The 23,314-nt window shown below is 43.3% G+C and overlaps 1 protein-coding gene across 8 annotated transcripts; it reads right to left on the reverse strand.

Moving 5' to 3' along the window:
• Positions 1 to 477: 477 nt before the first annotated feature.
• NUDT5 (nudix hydrolase 5) lies at positions 478 to 23,301 on the reverse strand. 8 transcript variants are annotated; one of them, XM_015067792.3, is made up of 10 exons: positions 23,160 to 23,301; positions 13,164 to 13,271; positions 11,861 to 11,928; positions 7,814 to 7,863; positions 6,741 to 6,848; positions 5,741 to 5,836; positions 5,082 to 5,183; positions 3,368 to 3,376; positions 3,180 to 3,233; positions 478 to 723 (listed from the first exon to the last, which is right to left on the reverse strand). In XM_015067792.3, exons 2-10 carry the CDS (start codon positions 13,224 to 13,226, stop codon positions 614 to 616), a joined length of 660 nt encoding a protein of 219 aa, XP_014923278.1. In that variant the 5' UTR covers positions 13,227 to 13,271; positions 23,160 to 23,301; the 3' UTR covers positions 478 to 613. The 8 variants fall into 8 exon arrangements, with proteins under 8 accessions (XP_014923278.1, XP_014923279.1, XP_014923277.1 ...); XM_015067793.3 differs by lacking the exon at positions 23,160 to 23,301 and adding an exon at positions 22,956 to 23,102; XM_015067791.3 differs by lacking the exon at positions 23,160 to 23,301 and adding an exon at positions 22,960 to 23,101.
• Positions 23,302 to 23,314: the final 13 nt, after the last annotated feature.

Raw genomic sequence — 23,314 nt, forward strand, 5'->3', positions numbered from 1 at the left:
CTTTTCATTACCTACGAGCTGGTTTACCCTCGATAGGTAGGCAGGACTGGCCAAATGTAAACATTTGCTCGTTACGAATGTTACTGTCTGTCGATTGTACATTCTCTGCTTTGCAGGGATGTATATTAATTCCATACAGCAATTAGGAGACCAAAAAAGTCCCTACATAGGTGTTTCTTTTTAAAAAAAAATCTGTTTATAAAAAATCTTTGTTTCAACAGTAATACGGTAAATAGTTATTTGCATACCTCGTTACAGAAGTTTATATGAGGGCTGAGGGTGGGTGCGGTTGACCTAATTTGGAATTCAGGTCTTTTTTCCTCTAGAAATACCTTTATCTCCTGGACTAGACTGGATTAAAACACACTGGATTAAACATATCTGCATTTATGTTCTTTTTCATTAATATTTGCTGGAGTTTAGCATTTAAATATGAAGGCTACAGCCTCCCTGTAATTACAATTCCATATCACCACATGTATTCTGTGTTGCTTTTATTTAATGAAAAACCTAATTTCAAATCTACATTAAGCTAAGCTGAATAACAAAGTCTTAGTGAAGGAGGCCTGGTGGGTGGTCTTGTTTGTAAAAACATGGCTACTGTCCTTTGGCCTTAAAACTTCAGGAAAGGCACTTCAAACGGCTTCGTGTTTGCATGTTTCAGTGCCAGAGCATAGGAATAGACCCTGGCGTCCACTGTCACATGTTCTTCAGCTACCAGAGCTACAGGAAGCAAAGAATACAAGTTAGACAATGAAGAGAATAAAGGAGAATACCCCTTATCAATCAATCAATACAGACTGAGCTCCTACTATGTGCCGGTTACAATGCTAGATAGAGATACAGCAGTGAACAGGACCCCTTCTGCCTTCAAGGACCTTGCTCTAGTCAGAAGAGAAAAGGATATATAAGCAGGATTACATTTCCAGCAAAAGACCAGAACAAGAAGAAAGAATAAAGGCAGAAGATCACACATATCAGAGGTGAGGACTTGATGCGTTAAAACAGCAAAGCTGTAAGTCTATAGATGCAAATCACTACTTCTTTTAGAGTGCACTCTAGAGCGCTGCTGTGGTGACCCTTCAGTGCCTTATCTCGGGATTCGTGCGTCCTCTCTGCTGCCAGACAGCACTGATTTTCCGCCTACAAGTTCAGCCGCGTGCACGACAGGACTGGAATTCTAGAGAATTCCAGAACAAGGCTGCGGGAGTGTACGTCGTACCATGGGCTTTGAGGGGAACTTCTGTTTTGTTCAGGTGGAGGTTATCGGACCTGGAATCTGTCACTGGTTCTCCCAGCCACTAGTTTAGGCGCAAGCTCAGAGACACGTTGATCCCGGAAGGGAGGCTGGCGTCCTACTCCTCTGTGCAGGGCGGGGGCTGGGGAAGTGCTGAAAGCTATTCTGTGTAACCAACCGAACTCTGGATACTTTCCTCCCAATCTCTCAAATGTGACTTGTTGAAAAAATGGTTTGATTACTATATTTCCAACCTAATAAAGCTAGGAAAACTGGTTCTTTCCCCCCTTCCTCCTCCTGTAGATCTGTCCCCGTCTACCTTCCTTCCTCCCTCTCTCGCACTATGTACTGCCCCCTCTTCCAAGCCTAGATCCAGCAAGGTTAAGTTAGATGGAAGGGAGAAAGACGTTCTTTAAAGGAATACTTCTCTAATATAAAAATGCAGTAAAGACCTATAGCATCTAACATTTAAGTCCTTTTGTGCTCACGCCTCCCCAGAGACAGGGGAGAGACAGACCTCTCGTTCCTGTTTCAGGAGAAAAGCCGGGAGAGGCTGTGGCACGTGTTCAAGGTCGTAACCCATACACGGCGGAACCTCAGACCCAGTCAGACCCGACAGACTCAAAGATGTGTTGCCCCTCACTGGCAGCCACAGCTCTCTGAGGAAACTCGGGCTTTCTCCAGTATGAGCACTTCTCATTCGGACTGAGATCTTGAGGTACTTGTTACCTTAGGTCTAGTTTTTAAAAAGGCAATGCAGGAAGGAAGCTTTCTAGGAATCTGAATCACAGTAGTTCTTGGAAGCTCATATTTACTTTTAATTAATTAATTTATGAATTTATATTTATTTTTGACAGAGCCAGAGCACGAGTGGGGGACAGGCAGAGAGAGAGAGAGAGGGCGGGGAGAGGGGGAGAGGGGGGGGGGGAGAGAGAGAGAGAGAGAGAGAGAGAGAGAGAGAGAGAGAGAATCCGAAGTAGCTCCAGGCTCTGAGCTGTCAGCACAGAGCCCGATGTGGGGCTCGAACCCACAGACAGTGAGATCATGACCTGAGCTGAAGTCAGACGTTTAGCCAACTGAGCCACCCAGGCGCCCCTCATACTTACTTTTAAAACAAGAGAGTCATTAGAAATAAAATTGTAAGCCACTGGTACTTAGGGAAGGGGAGGAAGAGACAGCCCTCAAAGCCTCAGGTCAAATTGTGCTTCAAGTTAATTTTTGAAGTAAAAACTTTAAAACATTCAAGTCATGACGACTGTCTGTTCCTTTACAAAGGAGTGATCGGGGACTTAGCAGCCGGCATGGAGGAGCTCCCTCTGAAGGGTCTCTGTCACGCTCCAGCACAGCGTATCCTAATCTGCCCACACAGGCTTACTGAATTTTTTACAAAATCCCTAGGAGATGGGCTGGCCAGAAAGTACACAATGGAATTTCATGACCAGTAATTTACTAGGGGTGACGCTGTTAGTTTGGTTCACTGTATCAGCATGTTGCTCTTCGTATATAGCAGATACCTCAGTCTCTGTAGAAAGAATATTGTTAAATTCTCCTATAACTTCTACCCTGCACGAAGTACCATCAACATGCTAGCATTTTTGAGGATCCGCTGAGAGATACCTACTTAGGCCTCTTCAGTGCCATGGATTAGCGACATGAGGTACAGAAGTTTTGGCTCATCTGCAGGAATATAGTTCTGGCTATTCTATAGAAAAAAAATCCCACTGAAAGCCTTCACCTTGACAGAGAATGTTTTGCTCATATTTTCAAACTCAGTGCCACCCAGAAAAGAAAATTATCGTTGGTTAACTGCAGTTCGCCAACATTTCTAGGTATTTGGCTTTAACGAGAAGAATATAAAGAAACAGAATTCTACTTAGTTCCTCACTGAATGGGACTGGGGACGGGGAAAATTGAGAAAACTGGCAGTCTTAAGAATGCTTACCATCAAGTCTCTTCAGCAGGTCGTTCTTTGGTAAGGAAATTACTTCAACAAATTCTAAACAAAGAAAGTGCAAGTGAAAACAAAGCTCCAGAATAAGAGAGCCTACCAGAATGCCACAACATGCCTGTAGCCATTTCCACTGCGCTAAGCCATACGCACGTCAGCCACTGCTGAGTTGGGTGACGTACCTCCATCTCCTGAAAAGACACAGAAGGAGGACATTGCAGCAAGGCCTGCTCTGGTCAAACACTGGAAGAGGTTAGTGCAAGACATACCGAAAAGGGTCTGAGACTTCAACAGAGACCTGGGTCTCTACTAATCCAATCTATGTACGTTAGATTCTGTGTGTGATCTATGGAGAATCAGATTCTATAGATTCTATTAGAATCTATGTAAAAAACATTCCAACAGTACAGAATTTGTTCTCCAAAGCAAATGCTTAATAGCCAAATTGAAAGCATACTCTATGATAATACACACAGGTATTTTTAAGTTGTTAAAGTATAGAAAATTTACCATTTTAACCATTTTTCTAGTGTTTATTTTTGAGAGAGAGCAAGAGAGAGCAGGGGAGGGGCAGAGAGAGAGGGAGACACAGAATCTGAAGCAGGCTCCAGGCTCTGAGCCGTCAGCACACAGCCCGACGCGGGGCTTGAACCCGCGAACCATGAGATCATGACCTGAGCTGAAGTTAGACGTTCAATCGACTGAGCCACCCAGGTGCCCATTAACCATTTTTGAAAATACAATTTAAAGGCATTAAATACATTCACAGTGTTGTGTAGTTATCAGCACTATCCTTCTCCAGAACCTTTTCAGCATCCCAAACAGAAACTCGGTGCCCATTAGTTTACTTTCTGTTTCTATGAATATTTTAGGTAACCTCATATGAGTGGAACCACAATATTTACACTTGAAATTTTTTTTTTCTTAAGTAAAGTCTACACTCAAATGTGGGGCCTGAACTCACACCCCCCAGATGTGACTGAGCCAGCCAGGGGCCCCTATTTACGCTTTTTTGTCTGGCTTCCCGAAGCACTCGGCGCGACATTATCAAAAGTCACCCTACCACCGCAGGCACCAGCGTGTTTCTCTAACGGCTGGATGGTATTCCACGGGGCATCTACACCACATTTTGTGGGTCCACTCATCTGCTAGTGGACACTTGGGTGGCGTCCACCTTTTGGGGACTGTGCTGATGACACTGGTGTGCAAGTCCCTACATGAGCTTTGTGCTTTGGGGTATAAACCTCCGAGGGGACTTGATACGGTGGTTCTGTTCACCTCTGAGGACTGGCAGGCTGCTTCACGGCACGTTAGGTGCCTACTTGCGAGTTTGAACACCGAACATTTAAAATCAGCTGTGATGGGCCCTGACACATTCAGGAGCCACCGAGGTGATGAGAAACGGAAGAACATGGCTGTGCTACCTGACACCCCCTTTAACGGGGTGGGAGACGACAGGGAACTGGCAGAAGCATCAAAGCGGGAGCCCAAACTTGCTAAGAAATCTAACAGAGCAAGGAAGTTCTTAAACGTTTCCCTAAGTACGGAACTCAGTGATAAGTACTTCTGCCATTCTTATAATACACACAAAGACACACGTCTGTGATTCTGAAGGTGTTCACTGTTTCCTCTTCAGACCTCGGGCTCATAATCCTAAGTGGGAATAAACCCCATACAGAAGATAGGGAAATGTGAGAATTTAACATTTGTAAAGAACACCTAAAAATCAGTTAAGAGTTAAAAATGCTACAGGACCCACGATGAGCAAAACAGCCCAGAGTACTGAAGTATCTAGAACCCTGTTCCTCTTCTCACAAATCAAAAACCAAGGCAGTAGCAAGTTAACCAATCATCAGTGCGACAGAACCACCTTAACCGCAGCTGGTGCACACTCACCTGGCTTTGGCTTAGGCCTCACGTTTTCAGCATCATCTCCGTTGATAGTTACCGTCACGATGTGTGTGGTACAGTTTGTCAAGCCCGGATCCATACATACAGCTGTGGAGAGAAGCAAACGCTCAAGTTCAGACACCGGTCTGACACGGCATGTTTCATTACTTAAATGCCTTCGGAAGGAAACCGGGCTCATGATTCACAGTGCCCACGGAGCCCGTGCGGGAAAACTACACTCGGCCCGATGCACTCAGTATACGCTGTGGGACAGCACAGCATACGTGTTTCCCTCCAGAGTTCCTAGGTTAAGTGCGCTAAGTCTGGGGGTGAGACGGTGCTGACATGTTGTCAGGTCCTTTCACCACATTGAGAAAAAAAATCTAGTGAGGAGCCTGGCACGTGGATGAGGTAATAAAGCTCAGGATCTGAGAAACTCTGGAAGGTAAGCGAATTTCCCATCTCTTCTCCAGCTTCAGGGCCTCCTTGTTCAAACCTGCCCTCGTGCGGAGAGAGACTGGCCTGTAGACAGTGACCGAACCTAGTTAGGATTTCTCCTCCGTGGAGGAGCCTCAACGCAAGATCCTTTACACCATGCACAGTGTAATGGCTGGCTAATTTTCAAGGGTCTGTCCCCAAGCGCACGCCCGGAGAGCAGTACAAACCTGGAGAGCACTCTGCCACATCACCTTTGTAGCCAGTTTCTTCCTCAAGTTCCCGAAGAGCTGCTGCTTCCGGGCTTTCGTTATCATCGATGAGACCTGGAAGTCCAAATCCTTTGTGAGGTGCGACAGGGAAACCCTCTCCTGACGTACTGCTGGGAGCTACGCGAGGAATCAGAGGACTGTGGGAAGCGGTTGCACAGGTGACACTGACTGAGGCTTGGAACTTTTCTAAGAGAAAAGGCAGGGACGCCTGGGTGGCTCCGTCGGTTGCACGTCCGACCTTTGATTTCAGCTCAGGTCATGAGATTTCAGCCCCACGTCATGCTCAGCACTGGGCATGGAGCCTGCTTGGGATTCTCTCTCTCCCTCTCCCTCTGTCCTTCCCTTCCTCACGTGCTCACCCTCTCTCTCTTTAGAAAAGAAGAAAAAAAAGCAAAAGAATAAAACCGCAGGCAGAGTAAGTAGCTTCTGACAGCTGTTCCTCTTATTCAGACCTCGACTGTTCCCATGGGCATCTCTGCAGCACAGACAGCGTGGACCCGTGAGGAGAGCTGGCTTGGTGCTGCTGTTGGCCCCCTGGCGCGGCTCATGGACCCGGCTCTGTGGCATGGCCCAGGAAGCCTGTCATTCTTTTCCGTTTTCCTCATGTGACCCTGTCACCTATCTTGCTTTCCTCCCGTGCAGAGCAATACTGAGGCTGCAGAGAAATGCCCGGATGAGGATCACCTGTGAGGAGGACGTAAGACTGGCGGACTGGGGGCAGGGGCCGTGCTCAGAGCCAGCAGTAACCAGGGAGGCCAAGTGGGGACGACGGTAGAACTTGGATTATTTCACAGACCCTCACCTCGCTTTGGGGGTCAGTGCATCAAAGAGTGCATTTGAGGGATGTTTTTTTTTTCTTTAAAACTTAAAACCGCCGAGACACATAAAAAGGTGTTAAATGTCCAAGCACTGCTGTTCTGGCTGTTCTAGGTGCTCGGCCCAGCGGTTAGGGACTCACCTGCAGGGAATTCTAGGCAGTAGCCTCCCATGGGCGGTCGGAACTGCTTCACCAGAACGATGCACTCGTAATGAAGTGTCCGCTGCAGCACTGGGATGACCGCCACACCTGTGACCAGGAGATAAAACCAAGGAGGTCCCTCATGAAAGGTCAGGGAGTACCTGGCACAGGGTCAAGGACCAAATTCCTGCCTACGCTAACCTCTGCCGAGACCTATTTCTCAACCTGCAGCAGCCAGGCCGTTTTCACTGATCTACGTGTGCTTGTATTTCCTTTCAGCAGTAAATGGAGTCAGTCCCAGTGTTTGTAGTAGATGCTAAGTTAGAGTCTATTGTTTTAGGATAAAGGACCTTTTCTCCCAAGAGAGAAATATTTTACTTACAACAGAACACAGACAAAACCCCAGTGTGTTCTGGAAAACACAAATTGCCCACACGTAGTTCTTGGCTACCTCCCTCCACCCAACTCTCCCGGCAGACCAAAACAGCAGCTGTGGCAGCTACTCTGTTTACTTCCACTAAAAAGAGAACAAGATGAAAGGGAGGAATGAAAGGGAAAAACAAAGACCTACTGCCCACTTCCCCCAGAGCACAGGTGATTCTCAGGATCTTTGCAGTCAGTGCATTTATGCCTAGAAGGGAATGTGAACTGAATGGATAGTCTCTTCTCCTAATTCCGCATCCTTCTCAATTCATAAAGCAACTGGTCCATCGTAAAGTAGTGCCAAATATTTTTCCAAACGAAAGGCTCTCACCTAGGTCCTTTGAACAGAACACAGGATTTCTAGAGGTCCTATCCAGATGCAGTATGTGGCTTCAAATTATACTGACTTCCGTTTGGCTGTAAATATTAGTATACCTTTCCCTCAAAAACGCTGGGACTGAAGCCAGAAGTTATTTACAGAGAAAGCCTGATTTAGCCACAAAGCACTGCAAAAAGGAATACCAGACTTAAAAGACCACAATCGAAGAGAGCTGCTCTGAGGTCTGGGTTAACGTAAAAAGAACCCCGCCTCTTGCAGTAAAGCACGGTGACTTCCTCCATGAAGAGTCGTAAGGGGTTTGCACTCCTACCATCGGCCGACTGCCCCTTCCTGGTCGTACGTTTCACCGTTTCCCACGTTCTGTTCAGGCAGAGAAGCAAAAACAAAATCACTAACGTCACAGAGGAGAATGCCCTTGGGTTTTCAGTCCACAACCAGAACTTTACAAATGCGAAGCATGCGAGTGTAATAACGATAATGGCCAAGGAGGCCACGACAGTACAGATCTATATGGGAAAAGCCAATTCCATCGTGCTTTCCTGTAGCTTCTGAAACTTCTTCTGAAGAAAACGTGCCACCCTACGCCTGACCCTCTGAGCGCTATCTAAACAGAAGGCCTACTGATCGCTTGAGCTGCCTTTCAGATCATTCACTGGGAAGATTTCAGTTTGATCCTAAATCTACAGGTTAGCAGTAAATGAAAGTATTGACCAGTCTGTGCAAATTAAGCGCCTAGGAGAATTCCAGCCTTTCGCTAAGAGGAAAAGATACTCTGCAGAACAGGAACCACTGAGACAGTTATTTATATGTGACCTAAATAACAATTTTACAAAGCAGGGCCGTCCCATTTACTAATTTGAAGAATTATTACATTTAGGTGAGTGCTCTAGTTTGCACGTGTGAGATCTCTCTTATCTGAGGGGAAAATGGTCCAGAGTGGAGAAAGTGAGATGAGGAATGGTAGGTTTCTGCTCCCTTTTATGGCTTGATTCCCGATGGGCCGTTTGTTTCTGGGGAACAGCGTCCCGAGAATCCGGTTACTGGTACAATGCTGTCTGAAGGGGAAGGACAGATGAGGCAAAGTCCCCTTCACTCTCTTCTCCCTTGAACTGGAAAGAAGCAGTGGTAAGAAATGAAAGTGGAGAAGCAGTTCAGCTTTGGATCTGAGTGGCTCTGGGGACCGGAGTAAGGAAGGCGTCCACATCCGCCTCCCTCCAGAAGAGCAGGAACGATGAGACGGGCCATGTGGGGGGAGCCTCGCACTTTTTATCTGGCTGGGTTGGACTGTGTCACGTTTCTGTGAAAGAAATCCCGGTATTTAGTCTAGTTAAAAAAACCCAAAAAACACCTTTCTGTAAACTGTAGATCTCTCAATATTATACCCAAATTCGAGCAGCGAGTGTGTCAAAATGAACCTGTGGAAGCCAAACGCTGCTGTGACGACTCACAACCGTCCGACATTCCTGTTAGTAACAAGAAGCCAACCAACAAGCAACTCTGGTAAGTAAAGAGTACAGATGGCAAGAGATGAAAACCTTTTCAGCTCTCTGTGCCACCCCTCAGGGTTAGTCCTAAAGACTGAAGAAGGCAGTGCTGGGAGGAGCCGTGAAGGCGCCATCCCAGATACTCTAGGAATGAGGGAAACAAGAGAGCAGCATGGTTATGGTTAAGATGATGTAAAATAACCAGTAACGAGCCATACATCGTGAACCATGAAATATAAACGCATTTACACGGGATCCTAGAACAGGGATGCCCCATGGGAGCTCCGGTCATCTTCAAGGGACTCTGAAAGAGGAGCGTCTGACCGAGTCAGACAGTCTCAGTCTCCACCTGCCTACCAGCTGAGCGCACAGCCACACATCCCGTGAGACCGTTCCCTCCGGTGTAAAACTAGGGAATTACGAGTATGTTAGCTCAAAAGCCTCTTGTGGCGTTAGAATTCTGATTCTAGTTAAGCGACTCTGTTTTCTGAGAAACTGTCATAGGAGAAAGCTTGCTCTGCGTTCCTCCCCTGGTCAACAAACGCAGGAGGCAGGAAGGGCACCGAAGGATGACTTCAGCTCTGTCCCGATGTCCATCAGGGGGCACACTGCCAGCATAGGTTTACACTACTAGACTCAACTCCGTATCCGTATCCATGAATAACATGGTAGAACAAAGGATTTTCTAGCTGCTCTCATCCTTACCGACATGCTTTTGCATCAGGTAACAGATAAAACATTTTATGAGTTTATACGTCATGACCTATGGCAAAGCACGGGGATTCCCTCTTCAAAGCCTGACACTTCGGTAGAAATGTCAGTGCTTTGCCTACGAGCTCCCTGGAGTTCACGAGGAAGACCTACGCGTGCAAGAAAGGAGGTGAACATGCTATAAGCAGGCCACATAAGCAGGTACTCGCTAGGCTTTTCAGTGCATGCCTCAGCTACTCAAACAGACTCCCCGGAAGTGAGACCTGGACACGAGTATCCCGAAAAGAGTCTCCACGTGATTCTGATGCACGTCCCTGATTAAGAAATGCTGAAGGAGGAAGAGGAGTCCAGTGAAGAGATGCACCACCGGTGCAAACCAACACGTACTCTTTTAATTAGTGTTAAGAGGCATATTTGTGTTATAAACCTTAACAGCTTAACGGGTAAAAGAGAGCCAAGCTGTATCACTACAAACTGGGTGCCAATCTACACTTTCACAAACATCAGTCCATTTGAACATACTGTGTGTTCCTTCAGGCTCGGGCCTGGCCACATTTCTGTATTGTATTCCTGTCCCCACTATTTATTTCCTGTTTAGTTCTGCACATCAGTCTCTTTAAACAAGTGTTCTGCCGAAGGCAGAACATACACTGTGTTGACGGGTGGTAGCATGGTTGGCTTTCTCGCTTTGAGGTTTTAATTTAAGAGTGCTATGGATAGCTTGATGTTTCCCACAGCTCTCCAACACTGGCCCTTAGGAATATTTTTGCTAGTTTAGCAGAGATAATTAAAGTGCTTTCAATTACTGGCAAGTCCATGTACTTTCATGCTGATGACAGAAGTATTTCCTCATGAAGAAACTCTGTATTCTCATTTGATCACTTAGCAAATGGAGTTTTTGTTTTTTTTTATGAATCGATATATCATGTAATCTGGATACTTTAATATTTAGTTACATTTTTATATTTTCTCATTCTATCTCATTCCTTTTCATATTTCACTAGGGAAATGTTTAATCTATTTTAACACTTTTTTTTCTGATAGTTAATTATAATTTTCAAAAAATTTCTTTTCAGGGCAGTGACAGGGGCCGAAAGAAAAAATTCTAAGCAGAAAACGTGGAAAACAGAAGAAAACAGGTTTACCACACAGATGCCATTAATGTTTTGCCAATTTTCCTTCTAGCCTTTTCTTATATATTATTTGGAAAGAATTTAAAAAGCATATACACAATTTCCTATTTTATCATCAACTTAACTTTTCTTGCTAGATTGTCTTCAGAATCTGCTTTGTAGATAACTGCATAGATTTTACCAAATGAATACACTAAAAAATTATTTCCCCATTTTTAACTGAGAATTGACATACAATATTGTATCTGGTGTGTACAACATAGTCACTCAAGTTATACACATTACAAGTCACCACAGTAAATGTAGTAACCATCTGTCACCCTACAGAGTTGTTATAATATCATTGACTGTATGCCTTCATACTGTACATATTCTTTTATCATGCTACACTATAACAATTATTTCCCCATTTTTAAGATGGTTAGGGTGCTTTCGATTTGTTTTTATTTTTTTAATTTTGTGAACATTTTTCATGCATAAATCTGACTCCAAACAGTCTCCGGAGTGGGATTACTTGGATTGAAGGGAGTTATATCTTTACGAGCAATTGGTACATACTGTGAAATGTTTTGCAAAACTTTTTTTCTTTTTTTCCAATTTACGTTTCCATGAGCAAGGTGTAAAGCATGTAAGTTTTACCTCAAACCCAGCAATGTTCTCTCCTTCATCCTAATTTAGAAATTAAAACCTGGTATGATTCGGACGAGGCAATCTGGATTGTTAATTACTTTGCTGCTTTATTGGCTTCGATGGGGCTTGGACCAAAATTTCAGGTTCATACTAATCTACTCAGGGAGAATGGTATTGAAATCAATTCCTGATTAGTTAATGTAACAAATTTACAATGTGATTGTATTCCGAGATGAGAAGTGATCCAAACATTCTGAGAGTGGGAAAATACGGAATTAGATTTCTCATTTAAGATCGAGTTTACAATAAGAAAAGTATCAGAGTTCATGTCAAACAGTAAGCGGAGACCCCGAGAACCAGAATACTGAGCATTTTACAAAAGGGAAAAAAATCATTTACCTTATTTTACCAGTAGGATCCATGTACGTTGTTTTTTCAAGCTTGACCCATTTTCCTTCTGAAATTAACTAAAAGGAGACAATAAGTTGGGAGGCTTTTAAACCGAGGATTTTATTTAGAAGGTGTGTTTTCTTTCAGATTTTCTCTGTGTGGCCCTCCCAGGGATCACGTTTCCCTCCCAATAATTAGTGCAGGTTTTCAGTTCGAAGTATGGAAAGCTATCTTCCTGAAGGGTGGTTCTGCTTCTTTTTGGAGTTTTGGAAGTAATACTGAGAGGTGAAAAGAGATGATAGTTGAAAAAATCCTGGCGGCGGGGGCGGGGGGGGGCGGTTGTAGGTAGAGAGGGAGGATGAAGAAGTGAGGGGTTTTCTGGGACCCAGCGTTCTACGCTCTGAGCCTGGGGCCCTTCACACAGGTATGTTCAGTAGGTAGAAACTCCTCGCTGGCGTTTTAGTCAGTGACGACATGGGAAGGCTGACTGAGGAGACCGTGTCCATCGACTGCATTTCCAGTGACACGTGGGTTTCCCACCCGATCTGAGACGGGCAGCCCACGGTCATTCTGCCTAGACACCGAGTTTCGGTTACGAGGACTAACATTCCTACGGCACTATACTGAACTGAGAGGGGAGTTTTGCTGCGGACAGAAAGCAGTAGCCTTTTTCTTACTGTCCCATCTTTTACTTCTGGCCAGCAGCAACCTAATAATTATCAGCAGATCTATTCACAGACAACATGGAAAGCTTTTTAAATCATAAACAACCGCAGGAAGGTGTCAAGATCAGAGTTCCAAGATGAAGGACTTAAAATTTATCCATTCCAATGGTTCCTGCAGGAAGAGACTTATTAAAAGCTACACTGAATAACATGTAAGACGTACATTAGTTCTGGAATTCAGACTACAACTAACAACTTAGGTTTTTATTGTTCTTAAACATATATACTGAGACCATAAACAGCTAACGAAGATGCGAGGCTTAAGTATGAAATGTCTAAACCCTAAAACTCCCAGAGGACTAATTCTTCTACCCGGGCAAACTTTTAATAAAATTTGAGACTTTTTGTACGAAGAGCCAAAATCTGCTTTAAAACAGTCTCAATTTCATGAGTGCATATAATTAAGAGATACACAGTTGCTCCCACACAAGAGCAAAATGTCCCTGAGTCCTAAAAAGGGAGCAGGAACAATGTTTAAAACCCGTCTTTAAGAATTAAATACAATCATTTGAAACGACAGTCTACACATTTCATTTGGACTTGGCTGTGTGTGGGGAGAGAGCAGGGTAGTGAAAAACAATTTATACCTCCTCTGAAATAATAGACTGTTTGGTATTTTGAGAAGGATCCGCTGGTTCTTGGTTTTCCATTTTCAAACCAGTCAGTCTTTACAATGCTCAGGCAAGAAGTTCACGCTGTAAGATAAGATTTGTTTAGGCTACAGTTATTTTTCCGAATTCAACATTTGAACAGAGGCTGCTGGTCAAAGTACTTCACATGGTCAAAGACTTATTTGTCATCAAAGCTGCTTTGCTCACGTGAGCTTGAGAGAACTACCCTAGAGGGAAGGTCAGTGCAGAGGCCCCAGGAAACATCCAAAAAGAACCAACAGCCGGCCCAGTGAGATTCAGCCCATGTGGGCTGAGCTCCTTCTGGGCGGGCATCAGGCACTTACCTATACATTCTTGCATTTTCTGACTCCAAATTTAAAAACTTTCCAGGGTAAACAGTTCAAAAATTGTATACCATTCCTCAGTCCCACCCCTTAACTACTGTCCCTTATCTACCCGTTACAGCTCAACTGTAAGAGTGGCATGGGCTGGCTCTTTTCTACCTCCCGTGTATCTTTTTTTCTTTTTTTGTTTTAAACTGGTAGTAAATGGATATAATACCATTTTGATAATTTCGAAATGTGCGGTTCAGTGGAATTAAACACAATCCCATTGTGGCCCGTTCACTTTGAAGTTTTAACACATTATCAGAGTCACGGTTGTCCATGAGCTGACAAGTACCACCATGTCTGTTGTGGAAAGAGAAGGCCCCCTCTCTTTTCTTATCCACTACTACGTCCTCTATTCTTGGCTTATTCTCCCGTTTGTACCCTGAATGTCTCAAAATCTTTTTCTGCCCTCAAAATGGGCTGAATGACCTGGCTGCATACAGAATTATGGGCTGAAAGTCACTTTCTACCAGAAATATGCAGGCACTGCTCAGTTGTCTTGCTTCTGGTGCTGCTGCTGTGAAATCTGAAGCCATTCTGATTCCTGATTCTTTTTCTATGTGGCCTGTTTTCTTTCTCAGGAAATCTGTGGTTATTCATGCCTTCACGTAGACGTTATTGCATTGGGTACTCAAATGGGTCCTTCTTTTTTTATTGAATGTGGTGGACATACGATGTTATATTAGTTTCAGGTATACAACATAGTGGTTCAGTGTTTACATATATTATGAAGTCATTCCCATGCTAAATCTACCACCATCTGTCACCAAAGTTGTTACAATATTAACTGTATTCCCTACGCTGTACATTACGTCCCCGTGTCTTTTTTATAACTGAAGTTTGTACCTTTTAGTCCCCTTCCCTTATTTTGTCACGTGGGTCCTTTCAGTCTGGAAACCGTACTGCGCTTATGGGGAACTTTTCTCGAATTATTTCACAGATAATCTCCTCATTTTCTCTATTCTTTCTTTCAGGAACTGTTGCACTTCCTGAACTGATCTTCTGTCTTGCCTTTTTCATTCCTATTTTCTGTTTTCTTGTCATTTTGAAACAATTTATTATTTTTATTTTAGAGACAGAGAGAGAGCACGAGCAGGGGAAAGGGGCAGAGGGAGACAGAGAGAATCTGAAACAGGCTCCATGGTAACCAAGATGGTGTGGGTACTGGCATAAGGATAGACATATAAACTACTGGAAAAGAGACTCCAGAATTAAACCCACAGATTTATGGTCAATTTTTTTTTTTTTTTTTTTTTTTTTTGAGAGAGAGAGCGCGCGAGCAGAGTAAGGGGCAGAGGGAAAGAATCTTAAGCAGGCTCCATGATCACTACAGAACCTGATGTGGGGCTCAATCCCATGACCCTGGGATCATGACCTGAGCCAAAATCAAGAGTTGGGTGCTCAACTGACTGAGCCACGCAGGTGCCCCTGCTTAACTGATTTTCAACAAAAGTGCCATGTATTCAAGGGGGATAAAAAAATAGACTTTTCAAGAGATTGTTCTGGGCCTAGATACATACATTCATAAGGACGAAAATGAACCTCTACCTAACACCATATATAAAAATTAACTCAAAACAGATCAAAGATCTAACGTAAGAGCTACAACTACAAGACTCTTAGGGGGAAAAAAGTGTATATCTTCATGATCTTAGGCAATAATCTCTTAGATGTGACACATAAACAGGCATTCCAAGAAAATGCAGATGAACTGGACTTCATCAAAATTAAAAACTCGTGTGCTTCAAAGGATACCATCAAGATGGTGAAAAACTACTTACAAAATGGGGGAAAAATTTATAAATCTGATAGAACTGTATCTGAAACATGCAAAAAAAAATCCTTAAAACCCAGTAATTAAAAAGACAAATAACATAATTAAAAATTATTAACATAACATAATTAAAAATAGGCAAAGGACTTGGATAGACATTTTTCCAAAGAAGATATACAATGGCCAATAAGCACATGAAAATATGTTCAGTGTTGTTAGCCATCAGAAAGAGGCAAATCAAAACCACACTGAGATACCACAGTGTGGTATTATAATAAAAGACTGATAATAACAAGTGTTGGTGAGGATGTGGAGAAACTGGCATTCACTGCCAGAAGGCATACAAAATGGTGCAGTCGCTTCGGAAAACAATCTTACAAAGGTTAACCACAGAGGTCCCATGTGATCCAGTAATTTCACTCCTAGTATATATACACCCAAGAGAAGTGAAACGTGTTGTACACAAACGTTCAGAGCAGTATTATTTGTAATAGCTCCAGAGTGGAAACAACCCAGATGTCCATCATTTGCTGAATGGATAAATGAAATGTGGCATTCCATTCAATGGAATAATATTCATCCATACAGGGGCCCCTGGGTGGCTCAGTTGGTTAGGCATCTGGCTTCAGTTCAGGTCATGATCTCACAGTTTGTGAATCCCAGCCCCCACTGCCAAGCCTCCTTGGGATTCTCTCTCTGCCCCTCCCCCACATGCGTGTGCTCTGTCTCCCTCAAAATAAATAAACTTAAAAAAAAAAGGCAATGAAGTACTGATACATGCTACAACATGGATGAACCTTGAAAACATTAGGTCAAGTGAGAGAAGTCACACACAGGGGGCCAAATATTGTATGATCCCATTCATATGAAATACCCAGAATAGCAAATCCAGAGATACAGAAAGCAGAGTAGTGGTTGCCAAGAGACTAGGGGGAAGGAGAGGGTAGGGAGTGACTGCTTATGGGTATGGGGTTTCTTTTTGATGAAAAACGTTCTAGAATTAAATAGTGGTGATGGTGGCACCATCTTGCAAATACACTAAAAACCAGGGGATTTTACAATTTAAGAAAGTGAATTTTATGGTATGTGAATTGCATTTCAATTAACAACAATCACCTCTGCAGTCTTAAAACCCCCAAGAGACAAAGAGTTGGGTTGTTGAAAGCCACCTTAAATCTCAAGGTTGACAAAGCCTGGGAGTCTAGTTCAAGGAGCCCTGAGTGACTGAACCCAAGCAACCATTCTACCGTTCTCTGGGTGTATATTTTGCCTGATACTCAACACGTATTTCTGTTGTAAAATTAAATGTGTTTCTGTTGTATTATTAAGATGTGATCAATACGGTTCCTGTGGATTATTACGTGGGCAAGCCTACGATTTCAGTTTCCAATAAGGACTTTGGCAAAGAAGCAAAACTTGAGGCCCTAGGTAAGAAAAAATGACTTTATGCTAAAAAAATAAAAACCACTTAATAAAGATGAGAGAAAGAAATGTTAACACATTTTCATACTCATTTAAACCTTGAAGAGATACGCACAAACTGTATTAATGTTTGTAAAAAAGCACACACACAAACCAACATCAAGTGTGTGTCTTAGGTAACTCGGCTAAAGCACCCTGCAGCAGACCCACTGGAAGTGAGGCCGTCTCGTGCTGCGAGGACACAGCAGCGCACACGACAGACAAAGGTCCTGTCCTCCAGGGGCTCGCTTTCTGGTGGGGGGGAGGGGGGAAGGGAGGAAACTGAGGAACAACATACGTAATTTATGTCAGAGCCGCTAAGTTTACGGAAAAAGGCCAAGAAGAAGAGTGGAGAAGATGGTGGGGGGGGCGGCGTGGAGTGATCAAGAAAGCTCCCTTTAATTTTGTGACATTTGAAAGTAATAAAACAGTAAGCTATGTGGACATGTAGAGGCAGTCATTTAGCTACAGGCATATAGCATAAGAAAACAGGCAGTGATTCCTGGTAAACTTTTAACTAGCCTTGGTTTATACATGACAAATAACCTACATTGTTAGAGGCAATCAAAACAGCATGAAAACTAACCATTAGCTAAATCAAAGGTTGGCTGCTCGTCACTATTTGTGGTCTCTACACCCAAATAAAAGAACTTCATCTACCTAGATTTTTATCTTCCAGATTTCCATTTCCTTTCATTAGTAACAAATACATCAGAGAAGGAATTATTTCCTCTGCTTTTAATTCTAACACTTAAAAGAAAATAACCTTTAGGCAACCAAGCGACCCCATTTATTATTGTACAACGTAATCTGTCTAGAATGATGCAAAATACTTGGATTAATTTTCTACCTCCTTTTGAAAAAAACATTTTTTTTAACATTTATTTGCCTTTGAGAGACAGAGAGAGACCGAATGCAAGTGGGGGAGGGGACAGAGAGAGGTAGACAGAATCTGAAGCAGGCTCCAGGCTCTGAGCTGTCAGCACAGACCCCAAGTGGGGCTGGAACCCATGAACCGTTAGATCATGGCCTGAGCCGAACTCTAACGCTCAATTTACTGAGCCACCCAGGCGCCCCTACCTCCTTTTGAAAAATGGTATTTTGACCCCGAATAACTTTTCTGTGCTTACCCAAACTTAAAAACAGCAAACTGCAGACCTCACAAGTATAAGCACCACCAGAAGTTCATAAAGGAAGAGCTAAATAATCTGTCACTTTTTCTATGAAAAGGGTTCTTAATCTGGATTGCCCGTAAATCTAGACAAAATGGAGAAAGTCCCCCAGCCCCAGGTGAGTATCTTTAGGGGCAAAGGGGTCACCAGCTCCTTCAAATTATCTGCTAGGTCTCCTTATCTTTGTATCTTTATAGCTTCCCTTAGATTGTCAAAGGGATTGTTGATGGCCCACAGGTGAAAAAGTACTTTTCTGAAGGACTGCTCCTCATCTACTACTCTTCATTTAACCAGGTTAAACTCCCTTACAAAACAGTCTCCGTAATCAAAAGCTGGATTTTTGGTCAGCAAATGTTAAGCTCTAAACAGTTGTTTCAACAGATCATATTAAAAAATACTGAAGCTAGAAATGTTAGAGAGCTAGAAAAACAAAAAAACAAGCTACAAACGTAAATTACATGAAAGAAAAAAAGTGGCAAACAGGGCTGGGACTCTCTAGGGTAATTACTTGGAATGCAATCAGCCCCAAGGGGCAACAGTATTTCGTAGCAATCTGCTGACAGTGTAAATAACTGGAAAAAAAAATGAGGTTAAAGGGTGATTTCCAAAGTATATTATTCACCCTGTGATTCCCAAAATGTTCAGGATTATAAAAGCATCTCAAAAATGCTACTGAAACAGAAAAAATATTATTTTTAGCAGCATTTCAAAAACAGAAGCTAAATGGTGCCATTTGGGGACAGTCATTACAGGCAGTCATTACACGTAGGCTTAGGCAGCACAGAAACAAATGAGGCTCCATTGCAGCCTGCGCCCCCCTCCCCTTACTGTGACAGAGCTTTCCTGAGCTGACTCAATGCTATTTTGAGAGTTAAAAGTAAAGTATAAATTTTCTCCACTTCATTAGCTAGCATTTCAAGTCACCTACATTTTACTAATATGCACATTAGACTTAAAATAATATCCGTATACATACTGTTGAGTTGTTTTAATTCACATAACGCATTTTCGCTTAGTTTGGTCTGAAACACTGAAGGTCTATGATGTGTTAGCTGTATTTTTCCAGGGCACAAAAAACTCTAGTGAGGGAAAACATCAAAGGATTGTTAGGAGGGCCATACAGTGATAGGCAGGAAGCTAGCTGGCTTTATGAGCATGGGCAGTTCAAACATTTGGGTAGGTATATACTAAGTGTAAACTGATCCATATTCCTGCCTTTGGGGACCTTATAGTTCAACTCGAAAAGAACCAGAGGGAATGCCTGGTTCTCTACGACTATCCTAGAGATAATGCGATATCAGGGTGTTTTAAGTGCGTGACAAATCACATCCACTTGGGAGGCAGGGAAAATCGTAGACTTTGAAAAGGCTGCTACTAAGAGGTCATTAAGATATGATTTCGATACCAAGAAGGCAGGGAGAACATTTGAAGTAGAAGGAACCAGATGAAAAACAAAAACACTAGCTGGGGGAAGGGTTGAGAAAGTACAGTAGAGTTGGGCAAACTCTGTTGTTCTCAACCTTTCCCTCCCAACCCCCTCCAAAACAAACAAACAAACAAAAAACACCTGAAACCAAGCCCACACATATAATGGATGATGTTAATACTTGCAAACTCATTTCCAAGGGCTTGCGCAGATTTGGCTGGATGCCTGACCCTCCCCCAAATTTGCGGGCAACCCTAACTGGCATGCCACAAACTCTTGTTGCTATGTAAACTCCTCTTGAGGACAGCACTTAAATTCTCTGCTCCAGGGAAGAAGGGAAAGGGTTACTTTTTCACAACCTCAGGTATTTCAGTCTTAGTAACAAGAGCTGGATTCAGGTTAAGAGGGAGGGAAGTTCGCACTCAGGGTTGTCATTATTCAATTACCATATCGGAATCCTTGCAGTTTGCTGAGGTTGCAAAGTGAAGCAAAAAATCACAAGAAAAAACACGCTGGCTCCTCTCTCCCGGGTAAAAACTAAATGTTGGAAACACCATTTATACTCAACCAAATAAAAGGTGTGGAAACTCAAATCATGAGCAAAGCTGCTGATGAACTAAAGTCAGGCAGTCGGAACAGTCTGATGAATAGATCGAGACATTTACAATAAGGCATTTTGAAAGAAATTAAGTGGGAAAGGGTTAATTTTTGCAAAGAAAAAAAATTTTTTTTTTTCGCAAAAATAACTTTATGACCTTGTAAAGTCAAACATCAAATGCTCAGGCCTGACCAAGATGCCATTCTACATTCTTTCAGAATAATTACACAGAAAAAACACTTGATTTACAATGAACAAATAATCAATTAGTATCGCTACATTTAAGTCTTGGTTATAGTCATAAAACTTTTAAAAATTCAGTTTTTTTTTTAAGATGACATTTTGAGGGGTCCTTCTTTGGTACCACTTATGGTAAAAGTTCGGTATCCACATCAAAAGGATCCACTTCATATGAATTTTCCTTTGCTGACAACGATTATCTTGATAATGAAGACTTCCTGTACTGAATTTGTTAATTATGGAAAGTCATCGAGTTTCTTTTCTTTTCTGGCAGATGTGGGGGTTGGGTGGGCAAAGAGGTAACTAACATTCTACTGAAATTATGCTACTTGGTGATTTATAATCATTACATTTAGTTCCGGCTGGGAACTAATTACCCTTGAGAAGGTTAATTGGTTACAGGCCTACAGTAATGAGACCAGCAAAGAACCACGAGTCACAGCCCAGGCAAGAGAGAATGTAGGTTTGGTCTAGGGTGGCCGCAGTGGCAAGGAAACTTGCACATGACACCTTATTACTTGTCCTAAACCAGTGTCTATGGACAGGGTTTCCAAAGCTACTGCAAGAAGATGTTCTTAAAGGACATCGGGACATCAGGAGAAAGGGGCAGTACAGCATTCAAACATGGGCCCACTAAGTTTGAGATGGTGGCAAGATATCCAAGTGGGTAAAACCAGCAGGTAGATGGAAATATTAATTTAGAAGGGGAATTCAAGGAAGGAAATGTTTTTCCATTATTTAATTTGGAATTGCACAATAACCCCCCCTTCCACAATCACTTAACTGTTGATATTTTCAGGCATGCATGAGAAAAAGCAACTATTTCCATTGTTGTAAAGGTTTTATTGAAGCAACTTGAGTATAAACACTTGATGGCTAAGAAAAGACAAATATGGTGGCTAAAAAATAATGGAAGGGAATTTAGCTGTATCCATTCAGAATACTGGCACATCTGGTTGTAATGTTGATTTATTTGAGGCTGGTTAAATGTGTAACTAGTTACTTAAAATTAACTGTAATCCTAAAAAGTCACTGAACACTGCTTCTCAAGTATAGAGCCTGAATAGAAGACATCTGTAACAAATTCCTTCCCTGCAGTGTTTATATTTTACAAATTTGGCTGCTTCGGCACAAATAACTGCAGCTCTGTATTAATGCTTTGCAGCTGCCTCAACCTCGACACTCAGGTTTCCTGGGCTGCTAAGATATTACTCCTCCTGGAGTGACCGTGTTCCCAGTTTCTACTTCCTCCTATACATCTATTGATTATCTTCAACAGAAAATACCTTATCCCAATTCACCCCAGCACTGCTAATATTTCCTTCAGCAGTAACCTGTTGATTTCCAAGTCAAATCAAAACAAAACAAACATTTAGAGGGACTGCTCCAACCCCCCCCCCCCCCCCCAATCAGGTCTCTCCTAAATCTGGCAGTCTGGCACTATTCTCCCAGCAATATATGGAATATTGCTTCATTGCCCCTCAAAACAGACAGAACTGCATAATCTTGGCTCTCAAAACACTTACGAAAAACTACTGCCCTCCCCTCCCCCCAGAATATACTGCAACATTGTAATTTACCTCTGCTTGGAAAAATGTATCTTTAAAAGTGATGCTCCCAACTAAACCACTTAGCCAGTAGCATTTTTGAGAAAAACAAACCATTGAACTCTTTGGGGGAAGAGCTTTTCACTCCAAACAGGCAGAGGATCCTGTAATTATCCTAATGAATACTTTTCTACAGAGGCCCATAGTCGGTGGGCTTCCTGCTTTCTAACCTAAAACTGCTTAGCCCGGAATGTGCAATTAAAAACAAACAAACAAACAAGCAAAATATTTAAGTAATTTCTACACCCAACGTGGGGCCTGAACTCACAACCTGGAGATCTCCGGAGAGCGTGCAATTTAAAAAAAAAATACCTAAAATACACGCCCTTAGACAGACGTGACTGGGGCAAGTCCAGGGCATGTAGTTGTAAGAAAGCTAGGTTCTAAAAGGCATTTCTCATCAACTAGAATCTGATTCTTTTGAAGACACAAACAAAAGTTTACTTTTAAAATATGCTGTTGTCTCGTAGCCATCTGATAACGTCATTACGGAAGAGATAAGGAAAATAACGGAGTGGTGGAGGCAAGAGAAGGAAAAAGAATGATACTGCAAATTTCACTAGACTAGAATTCTTCCAGTCTTATGATTCCAGCATGGCCCGGCTACTGATACAATCTGGCTGTATTTTTCCAGGCTGTTACTTTGGCAGGGCTGGAATAAATGAATTTCACGCTCAAAAGAGACTCCTCTCCCCTTTCGTCGGTGTTCCCAAATTTCTCTCTCCTCCTCTACCTTCAAAGTCGAACCCCCAGGAGCGTACGGCCAGGATTCTCTCCCTATCTCTCCTAGTTCCCCTCCACGAACGAAGAGGTGCTATCATCCTCTTTGCAGATGCTTCAAACACTGCACTCAAATGAAGTTAATTGCAGTGGTTTCCTGCTTTTTCTCCGAATAGTCCAGGCTCTTCTACCCCAGTCCCTGGTTTTCTCTAAGCTGGCCCTCCTTTCCGCGCCTTCGCAGCGGCCGCCCCCTCGCTTCCCGGGTCGCGCACCCAGTCCGCAGACTGGGACACGCGCGTGGGGCTGCCCGCACGCACCAGATGTGCTCCCTCCCTCTTCCCCAAAGAGGGGATTGTACATGACTGGCCCGCGCCCAGTTACCTACTCCAAGGTGTGGGGTGAAGGGGAGGGTACTCCTTTGGGGAGGGGGACGAAAGAAGAAAGCACGAAGCCGAGGCAGCAGTCTCAGAAGACACCGGTGCTACTGCTGGAGGCAAAGCCTCACCTCGCGGTGATGAGGATGTGCACTCGGCCCCTCCCGGTACCCGTAGAATCCCCGCCCGTAACCTCGCCTGAGAAAGTTACCTTCCGGGGCGGGGCACTTCTTAGAAGCCGCTTCTCAACACTTCCGGAATTCCTTGCCCGGGACGCGAACGCCTCGCGTGCGTTTGTGCGTGTGTGCGGGTACGAGTGACTACTACGAGGACGCCCCGCGATTCTCCTCCGCTCCCTTTTCTGCT

This window comes from Acinonyx jubatus, chromosome B4 (assembly GCF_027475565.1).
Source record: "Acinonyx jubatus isolate Ajub_Pintada_27869175 chromosome B4, VMU_Ajub_asm_v1.0, whole genome shotgun sequence".
Lineage (NCBI taxonomy): Eukaryota > Metazoa > Chordata > Mammalia > Carnivora > Felidae > Acinonyx > Acinonyx jubatus.